Below are 20,250 nucleotides of genomic sequence, written 5' to 3'. Positions count from 1 at the left end.
GTCTATGGGTTCTCATCAGTGTTGCCAGTCTATGGGTTCTCATCAGTCTTGTCAGTCTATGGGTTCTCATCAGTGTTGCCAGTCTATGGGTTCTCATCAGTGTTGCCAGTCTATGGGTTCTCATCAGTGTAACTGAGATCTGTCTGCAGTGTTGTCGGTCCAGATCAAGTTCTGTTAATTTTGTGATCCCGACATTTAGAACTCTAGCATGACATAAATCGATTTGACTTTCTCAAATATCGCTTGACATTTGGAAGTCCATTAACTTACTTTATTGTTGACAAATCCTTCCTGACTCTAGGAGTTACTGTTTCTCTCTTCTCCTGTTGCTAGGCAACCATGTATTATGAAATCATGATGACTTGTGACTTGATATTGGAAACAGCTGCAACATTTGCTTTCTGTTAAAGTGATTGTCTGTCTGGAGATAAATGACAGTTATCCACTACAGATTGTCCGTCTGGAAATAAATGACAGTTATCCACTACAGATTGTCTGTCTGGAGATCAAGGACAGTTATCCACTCCCGATTGTCTGTCTGGAGATAAATGACAGTTATCCACTACAGATTGTCTGTTCTGGAGGTAAATGACAGTTATCCACTACAGATTGTCTGTCTGGAGATAATTGACAGTTATCCACTACCGATTGTGTCTGGACATAAATGACAGTTATCAATTATAGATTGTCTGTCTGGAGATAAATGACAGTTATCCACTACAGATTGTCTTTCTGGAGATAAATGACAGTTATCCACTACAGATTGTCTGTCTGGAGTTAAATGACAGTTATCCACTACAGATTGTCTGTCTGGAGATAAATGACAGTTATCCACCACAGATTGTCTGTCTGGAGATAAATGACAGTTATCCACTACAGATTGTCTGTCTGGAGATAAATGACAGTTATCCACTCCCAATTGTCTGTCTGGAGATAAATGACAGTTATCCACTGCCGATTGTCTGTCTGGAGATAAATGACAGTTATCCACTACAGATGGTCTGTCTGGAGATAATGACAGTTATCCACTACAGATTGTCTGTCTGGAGATAAATGACAGTTATCCACTACCGATTGTCTGTCTGGAGATAAATGACAGTTATCCACTACCGATTGTCTGTCTGGAGATAAATGACAGTTATCCACTGCCGATTGTCAGTCTGGAGATAAATGACAGTTATCCACTACAGACTCAACCCAGATTCTTGTACTTTGCCGAATGGGACTCAGACCCAAAAACAGAGCTAGAATCTGTACTTGACGGATAAAGTGTTTTTCTCAAACTTAACATTTGTAACATTTGACCACTTTCTGAATGGTATTGTGTAATCATAGATAACACTTGTTCTGCTTCCTCAGACCAGTCAATATGACAAATACTGTACAGACACATTCTAACTTACCGTGCATTATTATTTAATGCATTTACTGCTTTCTTTTTACACAAATATGGAGCTGTGTGAGGTCCAGATGAAGAAGAAGCTATTCTAACCAGTTGTGAGGCAGACCCTCCCCAATCTTGCCCCACCCACCACGCACACCAGTCTCGAACCCTACTCAATCTTGCCCCCCCTCCCCAACACACACACCAGTCTCGCCCCACCTCAATCTTGCCCCACCCCAATCTTGCCCAACCCCAATCTTGCCCAACCCCAATCTTGCCCCACCCCCATCACACCCACCACTCTCGCCCAACCCCTGTCTTGCCCCACCCCAATCTTGCCCCCCCCCCCCCCACCCCCAACACACCCACCAGTCTGGCCCCACCCCTGTAGTTCCCTGCAGGAAGACTTCTCTGTGGTTGAGATAGCCACACGGGAGGGAGACGACAACCTGGTGGAGTATTGATCAGTGCCGCTGCAGCTGGTGCACACAACTCTCCGACCTTCACCTCCCTATGACCCCCTTATCCTCTGACCACATCCCTTAATCAGGGTGTGGATATTTGGAGGTACAGATGCAGACATGTATTGATCTCCCTGCTTGCTGTGTTCAGAATCACGTTTACATGAGGGTGTCATCAGACTTGGGTGTCTGTCTCCGGCGGTCATGTGATCAGTGCCGACATAGATCTCATTTGACTCCTGTGTGTAATGAGAGGAAAACACTGCTACACAGTTATACCACACTGTAACACAGTTATACCACACTGTAACCACACTGTAACACAGTTATACCACACTGTAACCACGCTGTAACACAGTTATACCACACTGTAACCACACCGTAACACAGTTATACCACACTGTAACACAGTTATACCACACTGTAACACAGTTATACCACACCGTAACACAGTTATACCACACTGTAACCACACCGTAACACAGTTATACCACACTGTAACACAGTTATACCACACCGTAACACAGTTATAGCACACCGTAACACAGTTATACCACACCGTAACACAGTTATACCACACTGTAACCACACTGTAACCACACCGTAACACAACTATACCACACTAACACAGCTATACCACGCTGTAACACAGTTATACCATACTAACAGTTATACCACACTGTAACACAGTTATACCACACACTAACACAGCTATACCACACTGTAACACAGCTATACCACACCGTAACACAGTTATAGCACACCGTAACACAGTTATACCACACCGTAACACAGTTATACCACACTGTAACCACACTGTAACCACACCGTAACACAGTTATACCACACTGTAACCACACTGTAACACAGTTATACCACACTGTAACACAGTTATACCACACTGTAACCACTACGTAACACAGTTATACCACACCGTAACACAGTTATACCACCCACCGTTACACAGTTATACCACATTGTAACATGGCTATGTCACACTGTAACACAGTTATACCACACTGTAACCATACCGTAACACAGTTATACCACACCGTAACACAGTTATACCACCCACTGTTACACAGTTATACCACATTGTAACATGGCTATGTCACACTGTAACACAGTTATACCACACTGTAACCATACCGTAACACAGTTATACCACACCGTAACACAGTTATACCACCCACCGTTACACAGTTATACCACATTGTAACATGGCTATGTCACACTGTAACACAGTTATACCACACTGTAACCATACCATAACACAGTTATACCACACCGTAACACAGTTATACCACACTGTAACCACACCGTAACACAGTTATACCACACCGTAACACGGTTATACCACACCGTAACACAGTTATACCACACTGTAACACAGTTATACCACACTGTAACATACATACACATACTACACTGTAACACAGTTATATCACACTGTAACATACATACACATACTACACTGTAACAGTTATATCACACTGTAACATACATACACATACTACACTGTAACACAGTTATATCACACTGTAACATACATACACATACTACACTGTAACACAGTTATATCACACTGTAACATACATACACATACTACACTGTAACACAGTTATATCACACTGTAACATACATACACATACTACACTGTAACACAGTTATATCACACTGTAACATACATACACATACTACACTGTAACACAGTTATATCACACTGTAACATACATACACATACTACACTGTAACACAGTTATATCACACTGTAACATACATACACATACTACACTGTAACACAGTTATATCACACTGTAACATACATACACATACTACACTGTAACACAGTTATATCACACTGTAACATACATACACATGCTACACTGTAACACAGTTATATCACACTGTAACATACATACACATACTACACTGTAACACAGTTATATCACACTGTAACATACATACACATACTACACTGTAACACAGTTATATCACACTGTAACATACATACACATACTACACTGTAACACAGTTATATCACACTGTAACATACATACACATACTACACTGTAACACAGTTATATCACACTGTAACATACATACACATACTACACTGTAACACAGTTATATCACACTGTAACATACATACACATACTACACTGTAACAGTTATATCACACTGTAACATACATACACATACTACACTGTAACACAGTTATATCACACTGTAACATACATACACATACTACACTGTAACACAGTTATACCACACTGTAACATACATACACATACTACACTGTAACAGTTATATCACACTGTAACATACATACACATACTACACTGTAACACAGTTATATCACACTGTAACATACATACACATACTACACTGTAACACAGTTATATCACACTGTAACATACATACACATACTACACTGTAACACAGTTATATCACACTGTAACATACATACACATACTACACTGTAACACAGTTATATCACACTGTAACATACATACACATACTACACTGTAACACAGTTATATCACACTGTAACATACATACACATACTACACTGTAACACATGGCTGTCCGTCAGCTCCCCTGTACGATGCGTGAATAATGTATTGACGACCAACTCTCTCACAGGGCAGCACTATTGAATGCCTCTTGTATTAACCTGAATTCTCCTTTATGGTGTGGGCTGCCGGCAGTCGATACACAGATATACAGCAAGTGCTAGTAGGTTGCACACAAGGAGGACGTATCATTGTCAGATGTGTGTCGAACAGTCAGATGTGAGTCGAAACGTCATATGTGTTGCGAACAGTCAGATGTGTGTTGAAAAGTCAGATGTGTGTCAAAAGTCAGATGTGTGTCAAAAGTCAGATGTGTGTCAAACAGTCAGATGTGTGTCAAACAGTCAGATGTGTGTCAAACAGTCATGTGTGGCTAACATATGGGACAGCCGGTAGATGGGATCGGCCAACGTGTGAAGTCAAGCGGAACGCCATGTAAACTGTGTGTGAGGGTGTTGTGACAGCTGGCCACGCTTCACTGGCTGCATTCCCTCCGCGGTAAACAAGATGGATTATACTAACGTCATGCTGTATGAAACCTGGGACGTTGACATGGCCTCCACGGCAAGTACCCCTGCTGGCTGTAGGTTAACTGAAGACATGGATAATGATAATGTTGATGATAGTCAGTAATGATAACTAATCCTTTCATGGTAGTCCGTAACTCAAACCTACACACTTGACAGGCATAGTGACATACCACGATGGGGCAATGTCAGTAATGATAACTAATCCTTTCATGGTAGTCCGTAACTCAACCCTACACACTTGACAGGCATAGTGACATACCACGATAGGGCAATATACAGTGTGTGATATACCAAGATAGGGCAATATACAGTGTGTGATATACCATGATAGGGCAATATTCAGTGTGTGATATACCATGATAGGGCAATATATGGTAGGTTATACCATGAAAGGGCAATATACAGTAGGTTATACCATGATAGGGCAATATTCAGTGTGTGATATACCATGATAGGGCAATATATGGTAGGTTATACTAACAACGCGTGTCGGTCCGACGTTGATTAATGAACGATTTGCACACTCGTATATGCAAGGGGCCGACGTATGGTTCTCAGTAGGAAGTGACAACTTGGAGACGATGGCTTGCGGTATATACAGTTTTACTTTATACATGTAGATATATACATACAAAAGACACTATGTGTCAGGTCAGCACATAGTGGTAGTGGTTGTTGTCTAGGTGCCCCGGAAGCACCCAGCCTAACCCTAGCTAGGCTAAGGGTAAGACCTTTCTTTTCCTCTCCTCTCCTCTCAATCATTCTGGACCAAGGCTTATATAGCCAAGGTCACCTGACATTTAGTAAGTAATAAATATAAATGTAAACAGTAAATCATCAGTGACATACTTGCACATCCTGTTCAGGATGGCAGACGGTCGATGTACACAAAAATGGGGATTAACAATTAGGATTAGCATCTTATAAATAACAGCAATTAAATGTTTCAAGGCATATAGATGTCATGGCTCCAGGGTAATGAGCCTTTGCAATTAAATGTTCTTCAGACAATGGGTGTCGTAAATCAGTCGCCATGACAACTTCCCTCCTTTACGTGAAGCTTGGACCCCAAGCTTATATGAGTCCAAATTGATATGTGTGAGTTTTTTCACCAATGAAAACGACCATGCAAATGTGAACAAAATCAGTGACATGAAATCCTTATGCAACAAATATATCTATGCAATGGCGGTATGAAAGTGATCATCTAGCCAATTTGAATTAGTGCCAGTTTGAAAACTAACCAAGTGATCTTTGTAATGTGCAATTTCACTACAAGGTAATTACTGCTTTGCACAGATTCAATAAATATATCACTGAAGGTTCTTTGAATTCAGGAGTCTAGTTTGGCAGTGCGACTCAGTACCGAATAATGATAATGAGTAATGTCATAAAAAGTACAAATTAAACATCTCAGCAAATATTTCACATAAAGAAATTTGAAACCAGGAGTCTAGCTTTACCGCGTGACTCAAACGGTACTTGTGGGTACTATTGCCCTTTTAAGTACAATGGGTGCTCTTCCCGTGTCTTTGACGGAGCTTGCCCAGATATTGTGGGTGCGATGCCCAAGAAAAAAAAATCCTTAATTCCGACATCAAAACTCTGAAATGCTGAATACTGCTGTGCTGTTAATTACTTAATACTGACATACAATAAACATATGTGTGGGGGTGGCTCACCCATGAATATCCCTAATCTGAATTCAAAGTCCTAGACAATACATTCAATTTTGTACCAAACTGTGCACATTAATTACTTGTAACAAATGACAAATTTTGTCGTTTAGATTTTTGAAATTACGAGTCGAGCTTTAAGGTGTGACTCGATAACCCTACAGCTTAGGTTTGTCTGGGCCCTAGCTGTAACTATATGTCTGGCGTGGCCTGGAGACATTTCAAAGATTCCCTACACAATAACTTCAAAGATCTAGCTTGACTAAAGATGTAATTTGGAGTATATTGCACATATATAAAACTGAATTTTTGAAAGACACATTTTGGCATTAATATACTGGCTTTGATTAAACATACCTGGTTGCAATATTCAACAGTCACACAATATATATCCTTGATTGAGTCCATGTAAGTAAACACAAATTAATAAGTCCCCATGAGATATCTTGTACACAGTGTCCATCTTGTAGGTGCCCGTGAGGCGGTTTCTGTATTGTGCAGGGTCTGCATGATGATGGATGGCTGTGGTCGGATCTCTGTGGGATAGGCGTGTATACTTCTTTCCTTTGGTCCTGTACAGTGTGCAGGAACGACATCTTGAAGGGGAAGTCTTAGCAGTGTTGCTTAGATATTTGAGCAGGGAAGGTTTGGGATCGGAGAACTTGTCCTTGATCGGAGAGGTTCTCGTTCTTTCTTCAATCTTGTTAAAGGCCATTTCTTCGTTCTTGGTGACTGGCCTCCAGGAAGGTAGTATATCCTTTTAAAAAGAGACTGTCACTTCCTACAGTTTTGTGAACCATATGCCATGCTGCAAAGAGGTACAGGAAAGGACAGACTAAGAAGTCTGTCATACCCGATAGCTCCACCAAAGTAACAACACGTGTCGGTCCGACATTGATTAATGAACGATTTGCACACTCGTATATGCAAGGGGCCGACGTATGGTTCTCAGTAGGAAGTGACAACTTGGAGACGATGGCTTGCAGTATATACAGTTTTACTTTATACATGTAGATATATACATACAAAAGACACTATGTGTCAGGTCAGCACATAGTGGTAGTGGTTGTTGTCTAGGTGCCCCGGAAGCACCCAGCCTAACCCTAGCTAGGCTAAGGGTAAGACCTTTCTTTTCCTCTCCTCTCCTCTCAATCATTCTGGACCAAGGCTTATATAGCCAAGGTCACCTGACATTTAGTAAGTAATAAATATAAATGTAAACAGTAAATCATCAGTGACATACTTGCACATCCTGTTCAGGATGGCAGACGGTCGATGTACACAAAAATGGGGATTAACAATTAGGATTAGCATCTTATAAATAACAGCAATTAAATGTTTCCAGGCATAAAGATGTCATGGCTCCAGGGTAATGAGCCTTTGCAATTAAATGTTCTTCAGACAATGGGTGTCGTAAATCAGTCGCCATGACAATACCATGAAAGGGCAATATACAGTATGTTATACCATGAAAGGGCAATATACAGTATGTTATACCATGATAGGGCAATATACAGTGTGTGATATACCATGATAGGGCAATATACAGTATGTTATACCATGAAAGGGCAATATACAGTATGTTATACCATGAAAGGGCAATATACAGTATGTTATACCATGATAGGGCAATATACAGTATGTTATACCATGATAGGGCACTATACAGTATGTTATACCATGAAAGGGCAATATACAGTATGTTATAGCTATACCACACTGTAACACAGTTATACCACACTGAAACACAGCTATACCACACTGTAACAGTTATACCACACTGTAACACAGCTATACCACACTGTAACACAGTTATACCACACTGTAACACAGCTATGCCACACTATTACAGTTATACCACACTGTAACACAGCTATACCACACAGTAACACAGTTATACCACACTGTAACACAGTTATACCACACTGTAACACAGCTATACCACACTGTAACACAGTTATACCACACTGTAACACAGTTATACCACACTGTAACACAACTATACCACACTAACACAGCTATACCACGCTGTAACACAGTTATACCATACTAACAGTTATACCACACTGTAACACAGTTATACCACACACTAACACAGCTATACCACACTGTAACACAGTTATACCACACTGAAACACAGCTATACCACACTAACACAGTTATACCACACTGTAACACAGTTATACCACACTGTAACACAGTTATACCACACTAACACAGTTATACCACACTGTAACACAGTTATACCACACACTAACACAGCTATACCACACTGTAACACAGCTATACCACACTGTAACACAGTTATACCACACTGAAACACAGCTATACCAGACTAACACAGTTATACCACACAGTAACACAGTTATACCAGACTGTAACACAGCTATACCACACTGTAACACAGCTATACCAGACTAACACAGTTATACCACACTGTAACACAGTTATACCACACTGTAACACACCTTTACCACACTGTAACACAATTATACCACACTAACACAGTTATACCACACTGTAACACAGTTATACCACACTGTAACACAGTTATACCACACTGTAACACAGTTATACAAGACTGTAACACAGCTATACCACACTGTAACACAGTTATACAACACTGTAACACAGCTATACAACACTGTAACAGTTATACCACACTGTAACACAGCTATACCACACTGTAACACAGTTATACAACACTGTAACACAGCTATACAACACTGTAACAGTTATACCACACTGTAACACAGCTATACCACACTGTGACAGTTATACCACACTGTAACACAGCTCTACCACACTGTAACATAGCTATACCACACTGTAACAGTTATACCACACTGTAACACAGCTCTACCACACTGTAACACAGCTATACCACACTGTAACACAGTTATACCACACTGTAACACAGCTATACCACACTGAAACACAGTTATACCACACTGTAACACAGCTCTACCACACTGTAACACAGCTATACCACACTGTAACACAGTTATACCACACTGTAACACAGTTATACCACACTGTAACACAGCTCTACCACACTGTAACACAGCTATACCACACTGTAACACAGCTATACCACACTGTAAGACAGTGATGTGTGTTGGACACCATAAGGCCCGTGCAGATCTGAGTGAGAATAGGTTATTTATATAGGTTATTATTTACAGACCCCCATGATATAGCTAGAATATTACTGAGTGCGGTGTTGAACAAACTAACAAACAAACAGACAGCTCGATGTGTGTCCTGTGTCAGACGATCTGCTGATTCTGTCTGTTGTAGGACTGTGGGCAGCTGTCGGACGCCTCGATGTGTGTCCTGTGTCAGATGATCTGATGATTCTGTCTGTTGTAGGACTGTGGGCAGCTGTCGGACGCCTCGATGTGTGGCGACCCCACGGTGTCTTCCATGTCCGGCAGTAAGAAGGACAAGACCTGCTTGGTGTGCGGAGACCGCGCCCTTGGCTACAACTTCAACGCCATCTCCTGCGAGTCTTGTAAGGCTTTCTTCAGAAGGAATGCACACAAGGTGAGAGAGTGACTGAACACACATGAACACAGGTGAGAGAGTGATTTAACACACATGCACACAGGTGAGAGAGTGACTTAACACACATGAACACAGGTGAGAGAGTGATTTAACACACATGAACACAGGTGAGAGAGTGACTGAACACACATGCACACAAGGTGAGAGAGTGACTTAACACACATGAACACAGGTGAGAGAGTGACTTAACACACATGCACACAAGGTGAGAGAGTGACTTGACACACATGAACACAGGTGAGAGAGTGACTTAACACACATGCACACAAGAGGAGAGAGTGACTTAACACACATGAACACAGGTGAGAGAGGGACTTAACACACATGCACACAAGAGGAGAGAGTGACTTAACACACATGAACACAGGTGAGAGAGGGACCTAACACACATGAACACAGGTGAGAGAGTGACTTAACACACATGAGCACAGGTGAGAGAGTGACTTAACACACATGCACATAAGAGGAGAGAGTGACTTAACACACATGCACACAAGAGGAGAGAGTGACTTAACACACATGAACACAGGTGAGAGAGGGACCTAACACACATGAACACAGGTGAGAGAGTGACTTAACACACATGAACACAGGTGAGAGAGTGACTTAACACACATGCACACAGGTGAGAGAGTGACTTAACACACATGCACACAGGTGAGAGAGTGACTTATCACACATGAACACAGGTGAGAGAGTGACTTAACACACATGCACACAGGTGAGAGAGTGACTTAACACACATGAACACAGGTGAGAGAGTGACTTAACACACATGCACACAGGTGAGAGAGTGACTTAACACACATGAACACAGGTGAGAGAGTGACTTGACACACATGAACACAGGTGAGAGAATGACTTGACACACATGAACACAGGTGAGAGAGTGACTTAACACACATGCACACAGGTGAGAGAGTGACTTAACACATGAACACAGGTGAGAGAGTGACTTAACACACATGAACACAGGTGAGAGAGTGACTTAACACACATGAACACAGGTGAGAGAGTGACTTAACACACATGAACACAGGTGAGAGAGTGACTTAACACACATGAACACAGGTGAGAGAATGACTTGACACACATGAACACAGGTGAGAGAGTGACTTGACACACATGAACACAGGTGAGAGAATGACTTGACACACATTAACACAGGTGAGAGAGTGACTTAACACACATGAACACAGGTGAGAGAGTGACTTAACACACATGAACACAGGTGAGAGAGTGACTTAACACATGAACACAGGTGAGAGAGTGACTTAACACACATGAACACAGGTGAGAGAGTGACTTAACACACATGCACACAGGTGAGAGAGTGACTTAACACACATGCACACAGGTGAGAGAGTGACTGAACACACATGAACACAGGTGACAGAGTGACTTAACACATGAACACAGGTGAGAGAGTGACTTAACACACATGAACACAGGTGGGAGAGTGACTTAACAAACATGAACACAGGTGAGAGAGTGACTTAACACACATGAACACAGGTGAGAGAGTGACTTAACACACATGAACACAGGTGAGAGAGTGACTTAACACACATGAACACAGGTGAGAGAGTGACTTAACACACATGAACACAGGTGAGAGAGCGACTTAACACACATGCACACAAGGTGAGAGAGTGACTTAACACACATGAACACAGGTGAGAGAGTGACTTGACACACATGAACACAGGTGAGAGAGTGACTTAACAAACATGAACACAGGTGAGAGAGTGACTTAACACACATGAACACAGGTGAGAGAGTGACTTGACACACATGAACACAGGTGAGAGAGTGACTTAACAAACATGAACACAGGTGAGAGAGTGACTTGACACACATGAACACAGGTGAGAGAGTGACTTAACACACATAAACACAGGGTGAGAGAGTGACTTAACACACATGAACACAGGTGACAGAGTGACTTAACACACATGTTGATGTTGCAGAGAGTGATACATGATGTTGATGTTGCAGAGACCGACACATGATGTTGTTGATGTTGCAGAGAGTGACACATGATGTTGTTGATGTTGCAGAGTGACACAAGATGTTGCAGAGAGTGACACATGATGTTGATGTTGCAGAGAGTGACACATGATGTTGTTGATGTTGCAGAGAGTGACACATGATGTTGTAGAGAGTGACACATGATGTTGATGTTGCAGAGACCGACACATGATGTTGTTGATGTTGCAGAGAGTGACACATGATGTTGATGTTGCAGAGTGACACATGATGTTGTTGATGTTGCAGAGACCGACACATGATGTTGTTGATGTTGCAGAGAGTGACACATGATGTTGTTGATGTTGCAGAGAGTGACACATGATGTTGTAGAGAGTGACACATGATGTTGATGTTGCAGAGACCGACACATGATGTTGTTGATGTTGCAGAGACCGACACATGATGTTGTTGATGTTGCAGAGAGTGACACATGATGTTGTTGATGTTGCAGAGAGTGACACATTATGTTGTTGATGTTGCAGACAATCCGGGGCCGGTGTGAAGGCAAGTGTGATGTGAACATTGAGTCGCGGTCGTTCTGCAAACGCTGCCGGCTGGCCAAGTGCTACACTGTGGGCATGAGGAAGGACATGATCCTCAGTGAGTTACCTCCCCTGCCTGGGCTGTGCTGTGTCTGTGAACCACATTCATATAATACCTTTCTAGTTTATATAGTTTATATATGATCAGTGTCATTTGACCAACGTGAAGTTTTAGTCTGTTGCGTTTACGAGTATTGCTTCTCATTAGTCGGGTGTCTACGCTTCAAGTGGTGATCTGTGAGAGTTAGTATGGTTTTACGCCGCCTTTAGCAATATTCCAGCAATATCAGAGCGGGAAACACCAGAAATGGGCTTCACACATTGTACCCATGTTCGGGAATCGAACCCAGGTCTTCAGCGTGACGAGGGAACGCTTTTAACCACTAGGCTACCCAACCGCCCCTGATCTGTGAGAACTGACACAGTGCTTCTGGTCGTGTTGCAGGTGACGAACAAAAGAAGATGAGGAAGACCAAGATCATCATGAACAAACTGCGTCGCCAGGGTCAAATGGCGCCAGAAGACACATACTCGGCATCGGAGAGTGACCTGACAGGGTCGCCCCGGGGCGTGGTGACCCGAGCCGACTGCTGGCCAGAGTCATCCAAGGACTTTGAGAAATACCGGAAACTCAAGGTGGAGGATAGCCCGGGTGCTTGTTCTCACGGCAGCAGTCAGGACGAGCACGTCATCAAGTATCCCCCATGGGCGGAGTGTACCGAGGTGGTCGATGGCGCCATCAAGCAGATGAAGGAGGCTGACAGGAGTCTGCTGCAGGAGCTGATGAAGGCTCACGAGAGTAGCCAGTTTCTGTCTGGCACCAGCACCAGTCTCAAACTCATTCCATCAAATCCCACAGAGTTTGTGAACGTAGCAGAAGGGTTTGTTCGCCGTGTAATCAAGGTTGCAAAAAATATTGCTTTCTTTAAGGAACTGTGCAAAGACGACCAGATTGCGTTGTTGAAGGGGTCGGTTGTTGATATCATGATGTTGCGGTCCGCAGTCAATTATGATCCCTTCACAGAATCCTGGAGTCTGAGCACCATGAACTGCCTCATCCAGGGCAGCACCAGCGACAACATCGGCGACCGCATCAGCGCTGAGGTCCTGAAGATGGGCAGCTCGGAGTCCGCCAGCCTCTTCTTCACGTATTCCAAGTTCATCAAGTCTCTGATGAGCACGATCCACGGCGACCTCCTCGTGTTGAAGGTCCTCATCATCATGTCCCTGTTCTCGGCCGACCGCGGCTCCCTCGTCAACCAGGATCAGGTGCACGGCTTTCAGGAACAGTACGCTCACATCCTGCAACAATACATCCTCATCAGGTTCCCAGACGAGAAGACGCTGTTTGCACGCGTTGTTATGAAGCTCACCGACCTTCGCAACATCAATGAAGTTCACACCAAAATGTTGCTTAAAATGAAAGTGGAGGATATCGAACCACTTCTTCTGGAGATATTTGATCTGCCGTTGTGATGAGAAGAAAGATATTGAATCTTTTCTTCTGGAGGTTTTTGATCTGCCCTTGTGCTGGGCAGGATATTGAACGACTTCTGGTGGTTTTGGATCTGCCTTTGTGCTGGGCAGGATATTGAACGACTTCTGGAGGCTTTTGATCTGCCTTTGTGCTGGGCAGGATATTGAACGACTTCTGGTGGTTTTGGATCTGTCTTTGTGCTGGGGGCAGAGGAGGGGCACCTGTGAATCAGGGTTAGTGACGTGTAGTGAGGGGCACCTGTGAATCAGGGTTAGTGACGTGTAGAGGGGGGCACCTGTGAATCAGGGTTAGTGACGTGTAGAGGGGGGCACCTGTGAATCAGGGTTAGTGACGTGTAGTGAGGGGCACCTAGGGGTGGGCTGGGTGGGTTGTGTAGGGCTGGGCAAAGCCCAGTGACAGGGCAGTCTAGAAGAAATGAATCGGTAGCAGGGTCGCTATAACCCTGACCCTGATCCTCATCCTCATCCTGACCCTGACCCTGACCCTGACCCTGATAGGTAGCGATGTGTTGTGAGGCCCAGCAACTGCTTGGAACACTCTGCTGGTTGCAGGGATCATCCCTGTGTGTTTACGCTGGGGCAGTGAGGACTAATTGTTACACTGGAGATGACAGCACATAGAACCCCAATCTGCCTTTCAGTGATCGATGCTCAAGCTCATCTTGCCTGGACGACAGCTGAGATGGCAAACCTACAGGAGAGCTTAGATCTTAGGAAGCTGAGATGGGAGGTCTACATGACCGTGTATATAAGTGATATGTTGGGGTACCAGTTTTCCTGGGACGTCCGCCTCATTTTGCCATACAGTTATCCGTCGATTGTGGTTGTATTTTCTGGGAAATATGTAAATAGTGTTTCTGTGGAAGAAGACGGGTCATACAGGTGGAGTTTGGAAGTTTTTTCATTCCTCATTGACACAAATGGCCAGATTAGATTATTTTTTGTTTATTCCGGGAGAAGGTACCACAAAATATTGCAGAGTCTGGTCTCGTCAGTCGTTCTGTTACAAGTGTTGTATGCACAATAGACTTGCAGTAACTTGCCTTACTACAGCTCACACAGAGGTCAATACCTCAAGCTGTTCACATTAAGGTTCCAATTTTCTTGAAAAGTGTCATATCACACGGCTGGTGTACAGATATCACACATGTATAGTCGTGTATATCTACCGGGTAGGTATGTTATTGGGCTTACTCTTGCCAGGCCAGAATCCTTCAACTGAAAGAGACGATGGTTGTTCTTCTATCTCTGCTATGCATGCAGCAGACCGAGGGAGGATGTAAATACATGATTGCCATCACACTAGTGCCATGTCTTATAACCAATACTGTGCCATGAGATATATATATATATATATATCCTAATACTTGTTACATACTTAAAAGTTTACCATTGTTGATTTGTTCGGCTTAATGAATTATATATGTCAGGGGCTAGTGATATTTGTTTGGTGTCCATATCAAGGGTATTATCTCCCCTTTGTGTAGTGAAGTTGTTCGCTGTGTTATCCCCGTCAGTCGTCACAGATACAGCTAAGGGAGACAACTTTGCTGCGCAAATGCCCCCAACAAGGGAAGGCAAATGAGATTGCTTTATTTTAACCTCCATCAAAACGACACTAGATTCAAAACAGATTTTCCCTCAACCAAGTGGAGACAACTCAGGTTCCTATAGATTTTTCGTCATGAAGGGGAGACCACTCTTACTTATCCCCTTACATCATGTTTTATTGCAAGATTTTCATGTCAATTTGTGTTGACTGGTAATTCAGAATATTTTTTTTTCTGATTTTCTAATTTTTGTTGACTCATCTTGTTGTTTCTGCATTGGCCAATGAAATCACTACCCAGGAATGTATTGTGGTGTAGACAACGAAGAGTGAGATCCTGGACAGCAGTGTCGTGCTACTTGGCAAGTCCAGCAATATCACTTCATGTTAAGAAAACACTACCGGTCAAAACGGTGGTCACTCGTCCTTGACCTGTCAAATTAGTGGTCACTGGTCCCGACCTGTCAAATCAGTGGTCACTGGTCCCTGACCTGGCAAATCAGTGGTCAGTGGTCCCGACCTGTCAAATCAGTGGTCAGTGGTCACTGGTCCTGACCTGTCAAATCAGTGGTCAGTGGTCACTGGTCCCTGACCTGTCAAATCGGTGGTCACTGGTCCTGACCTGTCAAATCAGTGGTCAGTGGTCACTGGTCCCTGACCTGTCAAATCGGTGGTCACTGGTCCTGACCTGTCAAATTAGTGGTCACTGGTCCTGACCTGTCAAATCAGTGGTCAGTGGTCACTGGTCCCTGACCTGTCAAATCAGTGGTCACTGGTCCCGACCTGTCAAATTAGTGGTCACTGGTCCTGACCTGTCAAATCAGTGGTCAGTGGTCACTGGTCCCTGACCTGTCAAATCAGTGGTCACTGGTCCCGACCTGTCAAATTAGTGGTCACTGGTCCTGACCTGTCAAATCAGTGGTCAGTGGTCACTGGTCCCTGACCTGTCAAATCGGTGGTCACTGGTCCTGACCTGTCAAATCAGTGGTCAGTGGTCACTGGTCCCTGACCTGTCAAATCAGTGGTCACTGGTCCCTGACCTGTCAAATCAGTGGTCACTGGTCCCTGACCTGTCAAATCAGTGGTCACTGGTCCCGACCTGTCAAATCAGTGGTCACTGGTCCCGACCTGTCAAATCAGTGGTCACTGGTCCCTGACCTGTCAAATCAGTGGTCACTGGTCCCGACCTGTCAAATCAGTGGTCAGTGGTCCCGACCTGTCAAATCAGTGGTCAGTGGTCCCGACCTGTCAAATCAGTGGTCAGTGGTCACTGGTCCCTGACCTGTCAAATCAGTGGTCACTGGTCCCTGACCTGTCAAATCAGTGGTCACTGGTCCCTGACCTGTCAAATCAGTGGTCAGTGGTCCCGACCTGTCAAATCAGTGGTCAGTGGTCACTGGTCCCTGACCTGTCAAATTAGTGGTCACTGGTCCCGACCTGTCAAATCAGTGGTCACTGGTCCCGACCTGTCAAATCAGTGGTCACTGGTCCCGACCTGTCAAATCAGTGGTCACTGGTCCTGACCTGTCAAATCAGTGGTCAGTAGGAGCATTGACTACCTAGTCCAGTTCCCACAAGTTGAGGGGGGGCACGGGTGGCACAGTCATCAAAGGCGCCTCAATTCACTGAACACGCCAGAAACCTATGATTCTGGGTTCGAATCCCAGTTCGTCCCGATTATATTTCTAGGTTTGTCAGCACCATACCCATGCTCAGCACGTGGGTTTCGCCGAAGTGGTAAGCGTCTGAGACCTGCATCACTTCGGGCTTTCCTCCCACATTGAGCTGACATGCCGCGATACAACTGTAATACTGTTAAAAGCGGCATTAAAGCCACTCACAAGTTAAAGGTGTGCATCCACATTGGTGCAACGATGTTTCTTTGTATTGTATTTGTGGTTTCTGTAATGGTGTTAATTGTTTCTAACTTGAAATATTATTTTCTTAGAATTTATATTATAACTATTTTATACTTGAGTTACACACTAACATTCCCCATGTAGTCTCACAAACTAGAAAACCATTGATCTGTCCGGAGCCCACGCTGATGGGGAGCCCTGGTAACTCACCATTCATCGATCTGTCCGGAGCCCACGCTGATGGGGAGCCCTGGTAACTACCAGTCATCGATCTGTCCGGAGCCCACGCTGATGGGGAGCCCTGGTAACTCACCAGTCATCGATCTGTCCGGAGCCCACGCTGATGGGGAGCCCTGGTAACTCACCAGTCATCGATCAGTCCGGAGCCCAGGCTGATGGTGAGCCCTGGTAACTCACCAGTCATCGATCAGTCCGGAGCCCACGCTGATGGGGAGCCCTGGTAACTACCAGTCATCGATCAGTCCGGAGCCCAGGCTGATGGTGAGCCCTGGTAACTCACCAGTCTGTTCTTTGTACAGACTCACCATGCTCTGTCTGCAGGTCGACCTCCCTGTTACTGCATCCTACTTCTTGGTCTTATTCTCACTGGAGGGACCTTTGTATTAATTTACATGAAAATACGTTAGTTAGAAAGTACTTTTGTTACGGGAGACGTGAGTGGGTATTTATTGCCTTTGTTTCATGACATTGTCCTTTGTTTGTTTGTTAATGACCTGTTATTTAATGATGCTTTGTTTCCTTCACTTTGTTCAGTATTTTCATGTGTGATGACACATTGAATATTCCTCTGAAGATCAGGACATATTGATTGGTTGTCCTAGCAGAGTCCATAAAACACAGGCTTAACCTGGTTACGTGTAACCCCACAAAACCCTCCCCTAGCAATGTGTAACCCCACGAAACCCTCCCAGAGCAACGTGAAACCCTACGAAACCCTCCCCGAGCGACGTGTAACCCCACGAAACCCTCCCCAAGCGATGTGAAACCCCACGAAACCCTCCCCGAGCGATGTGTAACCCCACGAAACCCTCCCCCAGCGATGCCTAACCCCACGAAACCCTCCCCCAGCGATGTGTAACCCCACGAAACCCTCCCTGAGCGATGTGAAACCCTACGAAACCAGTTGGACGCTTTACATACTCCTATATGACCCTTATTTTACATTTTTGGTAGGTGCAGTTTCTTTTTGTGGTTAGTCGTGGAACAATGACTCTCTGTGGAACACTTCTGACATGCAGTCAATTTGTCCTGCTGGTAATAACTGTTGCCTGTGTGCAGAGTTCATTGTGATGGCGGCACAAACTTGCTCAACCTTTGCCAGTCATGCAGGTCGGCTTCCAGTACTGGGTACCTGTATTCTCCGTACTGGAGGTCTGCTTTCCGGTTATTGGCTTAAAATAGATTTCACCTGTTTGTTGTTTCAGTTGTGCTAGCCTGTAGATACACATGATATTTATTGTGTGTGACAGTGGATGTGTGGGGGCAGTCAGGCTTGTATCATGTGTCTACCAACTGGGTTCATCCACTGCATATAGTCAGGGTCGTTCTAAATACCATGGACCCATTTGTGGAACCCACTTCATACTTGACTCAGACATTACCAGAACCAGTAGGGAATAATGTTCCATATCACCAGAACCAGTCGGGAATAATGTTCCATATCACCAGAACCAGTAGGGAATAATGTTCATACCACAACTGATCCAACAAGGGGAGGCAACTCAAGTATGTTGGAATGATTTCAGGTACAGGGTTCTTCTTTCCGAGCAGTGTTTGAAATAATTTTATGATGGAACAAAGACAGTCGGGCATTTGACCCATGAGTGTTGCCTGCCCACGTTCAGACATCATAAACACTGAAAAATAAGAGAAAAATTGCGTCTTGATTCAGTTGAAATAATGCACACAATTTGAGTATCTACAAGGAGTTATAATAAAGCGGAATATCTAAGTAGGCTAAAAGTGATCAGCCGCAGTATTTCTGACAGTGATTCAGAGACAGGATGACAGGCTACTCGTGGAGGAACAAGCAATGTGGAACTGTGCCTCTACCATCCCAGTACAAGCCTGTCAGTCACATATCACAGATCCCATTACTAGCCTGTCAGTCACATATCACAGATCCCATTACTAGCCGGCTACAACAATTCTTCCAGAGTCTACCAGCCTGGGCGTGTCTGCCCCCAGTGTGTGAGTGAGTGAGTGAGAGTTGTGTGATGGGTTACTCCATGTTGCCTGAATTCCGTGACAGCTGTGTCTAAATCATCAGGGTGTGTCTAAATCATCAGGGTGTGTCTAACAATCACTTTTCTTCACTTTGTCAGTAGAGCATTAAAATGTCAGTAGCCAGTCTTCTTGTGTCCTAAATCACCAGCGACCCGTGAAGATCCGGGTTAGAAAAGGTCTTCAGCAACCCATGCTTGCCATAAAACGCGACCAACAGGATCGGGTGGTCAGGCTCGCCGACTTTGTTGATGCATGTCATCAGTCCCAATTGCGTGGATCGATCCTCATGATGTCAATCACTGGATTGTCTGGTCCAGACTTGATTATTTAC

At 44.1% G+C, this 20,250-nt stretch overlaps 1 protein-coding gene across 3 annotated transcripts in view; it reads left to right on the top strand.

Annotated features, from left to right (window-relative positions):
• Positions 1-20,042, top strand: part of LOC124128445 (nuclear hormone receptor HR96-like) — a 59,735-nt gene extending 39,693 nt beyond the window's left edge. Inside the window, exons 1-4 of one of the 3 annotated variants that reach the window (XM_046491866.2) lie at positions 4,547-4,985; positions 10,000-10,173; positions 12,708-12,825; positions 13,213-20,042. In XM_046491866.2, the coding sequence (XP_046347822.2) occupies positions 4,929-4,985; positions 10,000-10,173; positions 12,708-12,825; positions 13,213-14,243 (1,380 nt within the window). In that variant the 5' untranslated portion in view covers positions 4,547-4,928 and the 3' untranslated portion in view covers positions 14,244-20,042. Of the gene's footprint in view, positions 1-4,546; positions 5,005-9,999; positions 10,174-12,707; positions 12,826-13,212 lie in introns of those variants that run through there. The other 2 variants (XM_046491867.2, XM_048382854.1) reach the window with 2 other exon arrangements.
• Positions 20,043-20,250: the final 208 nt, after the last annotated feature.

This window comes from Haliotis rufescens, unplaced genomic scaffold (assembly GCF_023055435.1).
Source record: "Haliotis rufescens isolate VD_foot unplaced genomic scaffold, xgHalRufe1.0.p SCAF_41, whole genome shotgun sequence".
NCBI lineage: Eukaryota > Metazoa > Mollusca > Gastropoda > Lepetellida > Haliotidae > Haliotis > Haliotis rufescens.
Note: the sequence above shows the minus strand (reverse complement) of the source record. Positions and strands in the feature narration are given on the sequence as shown.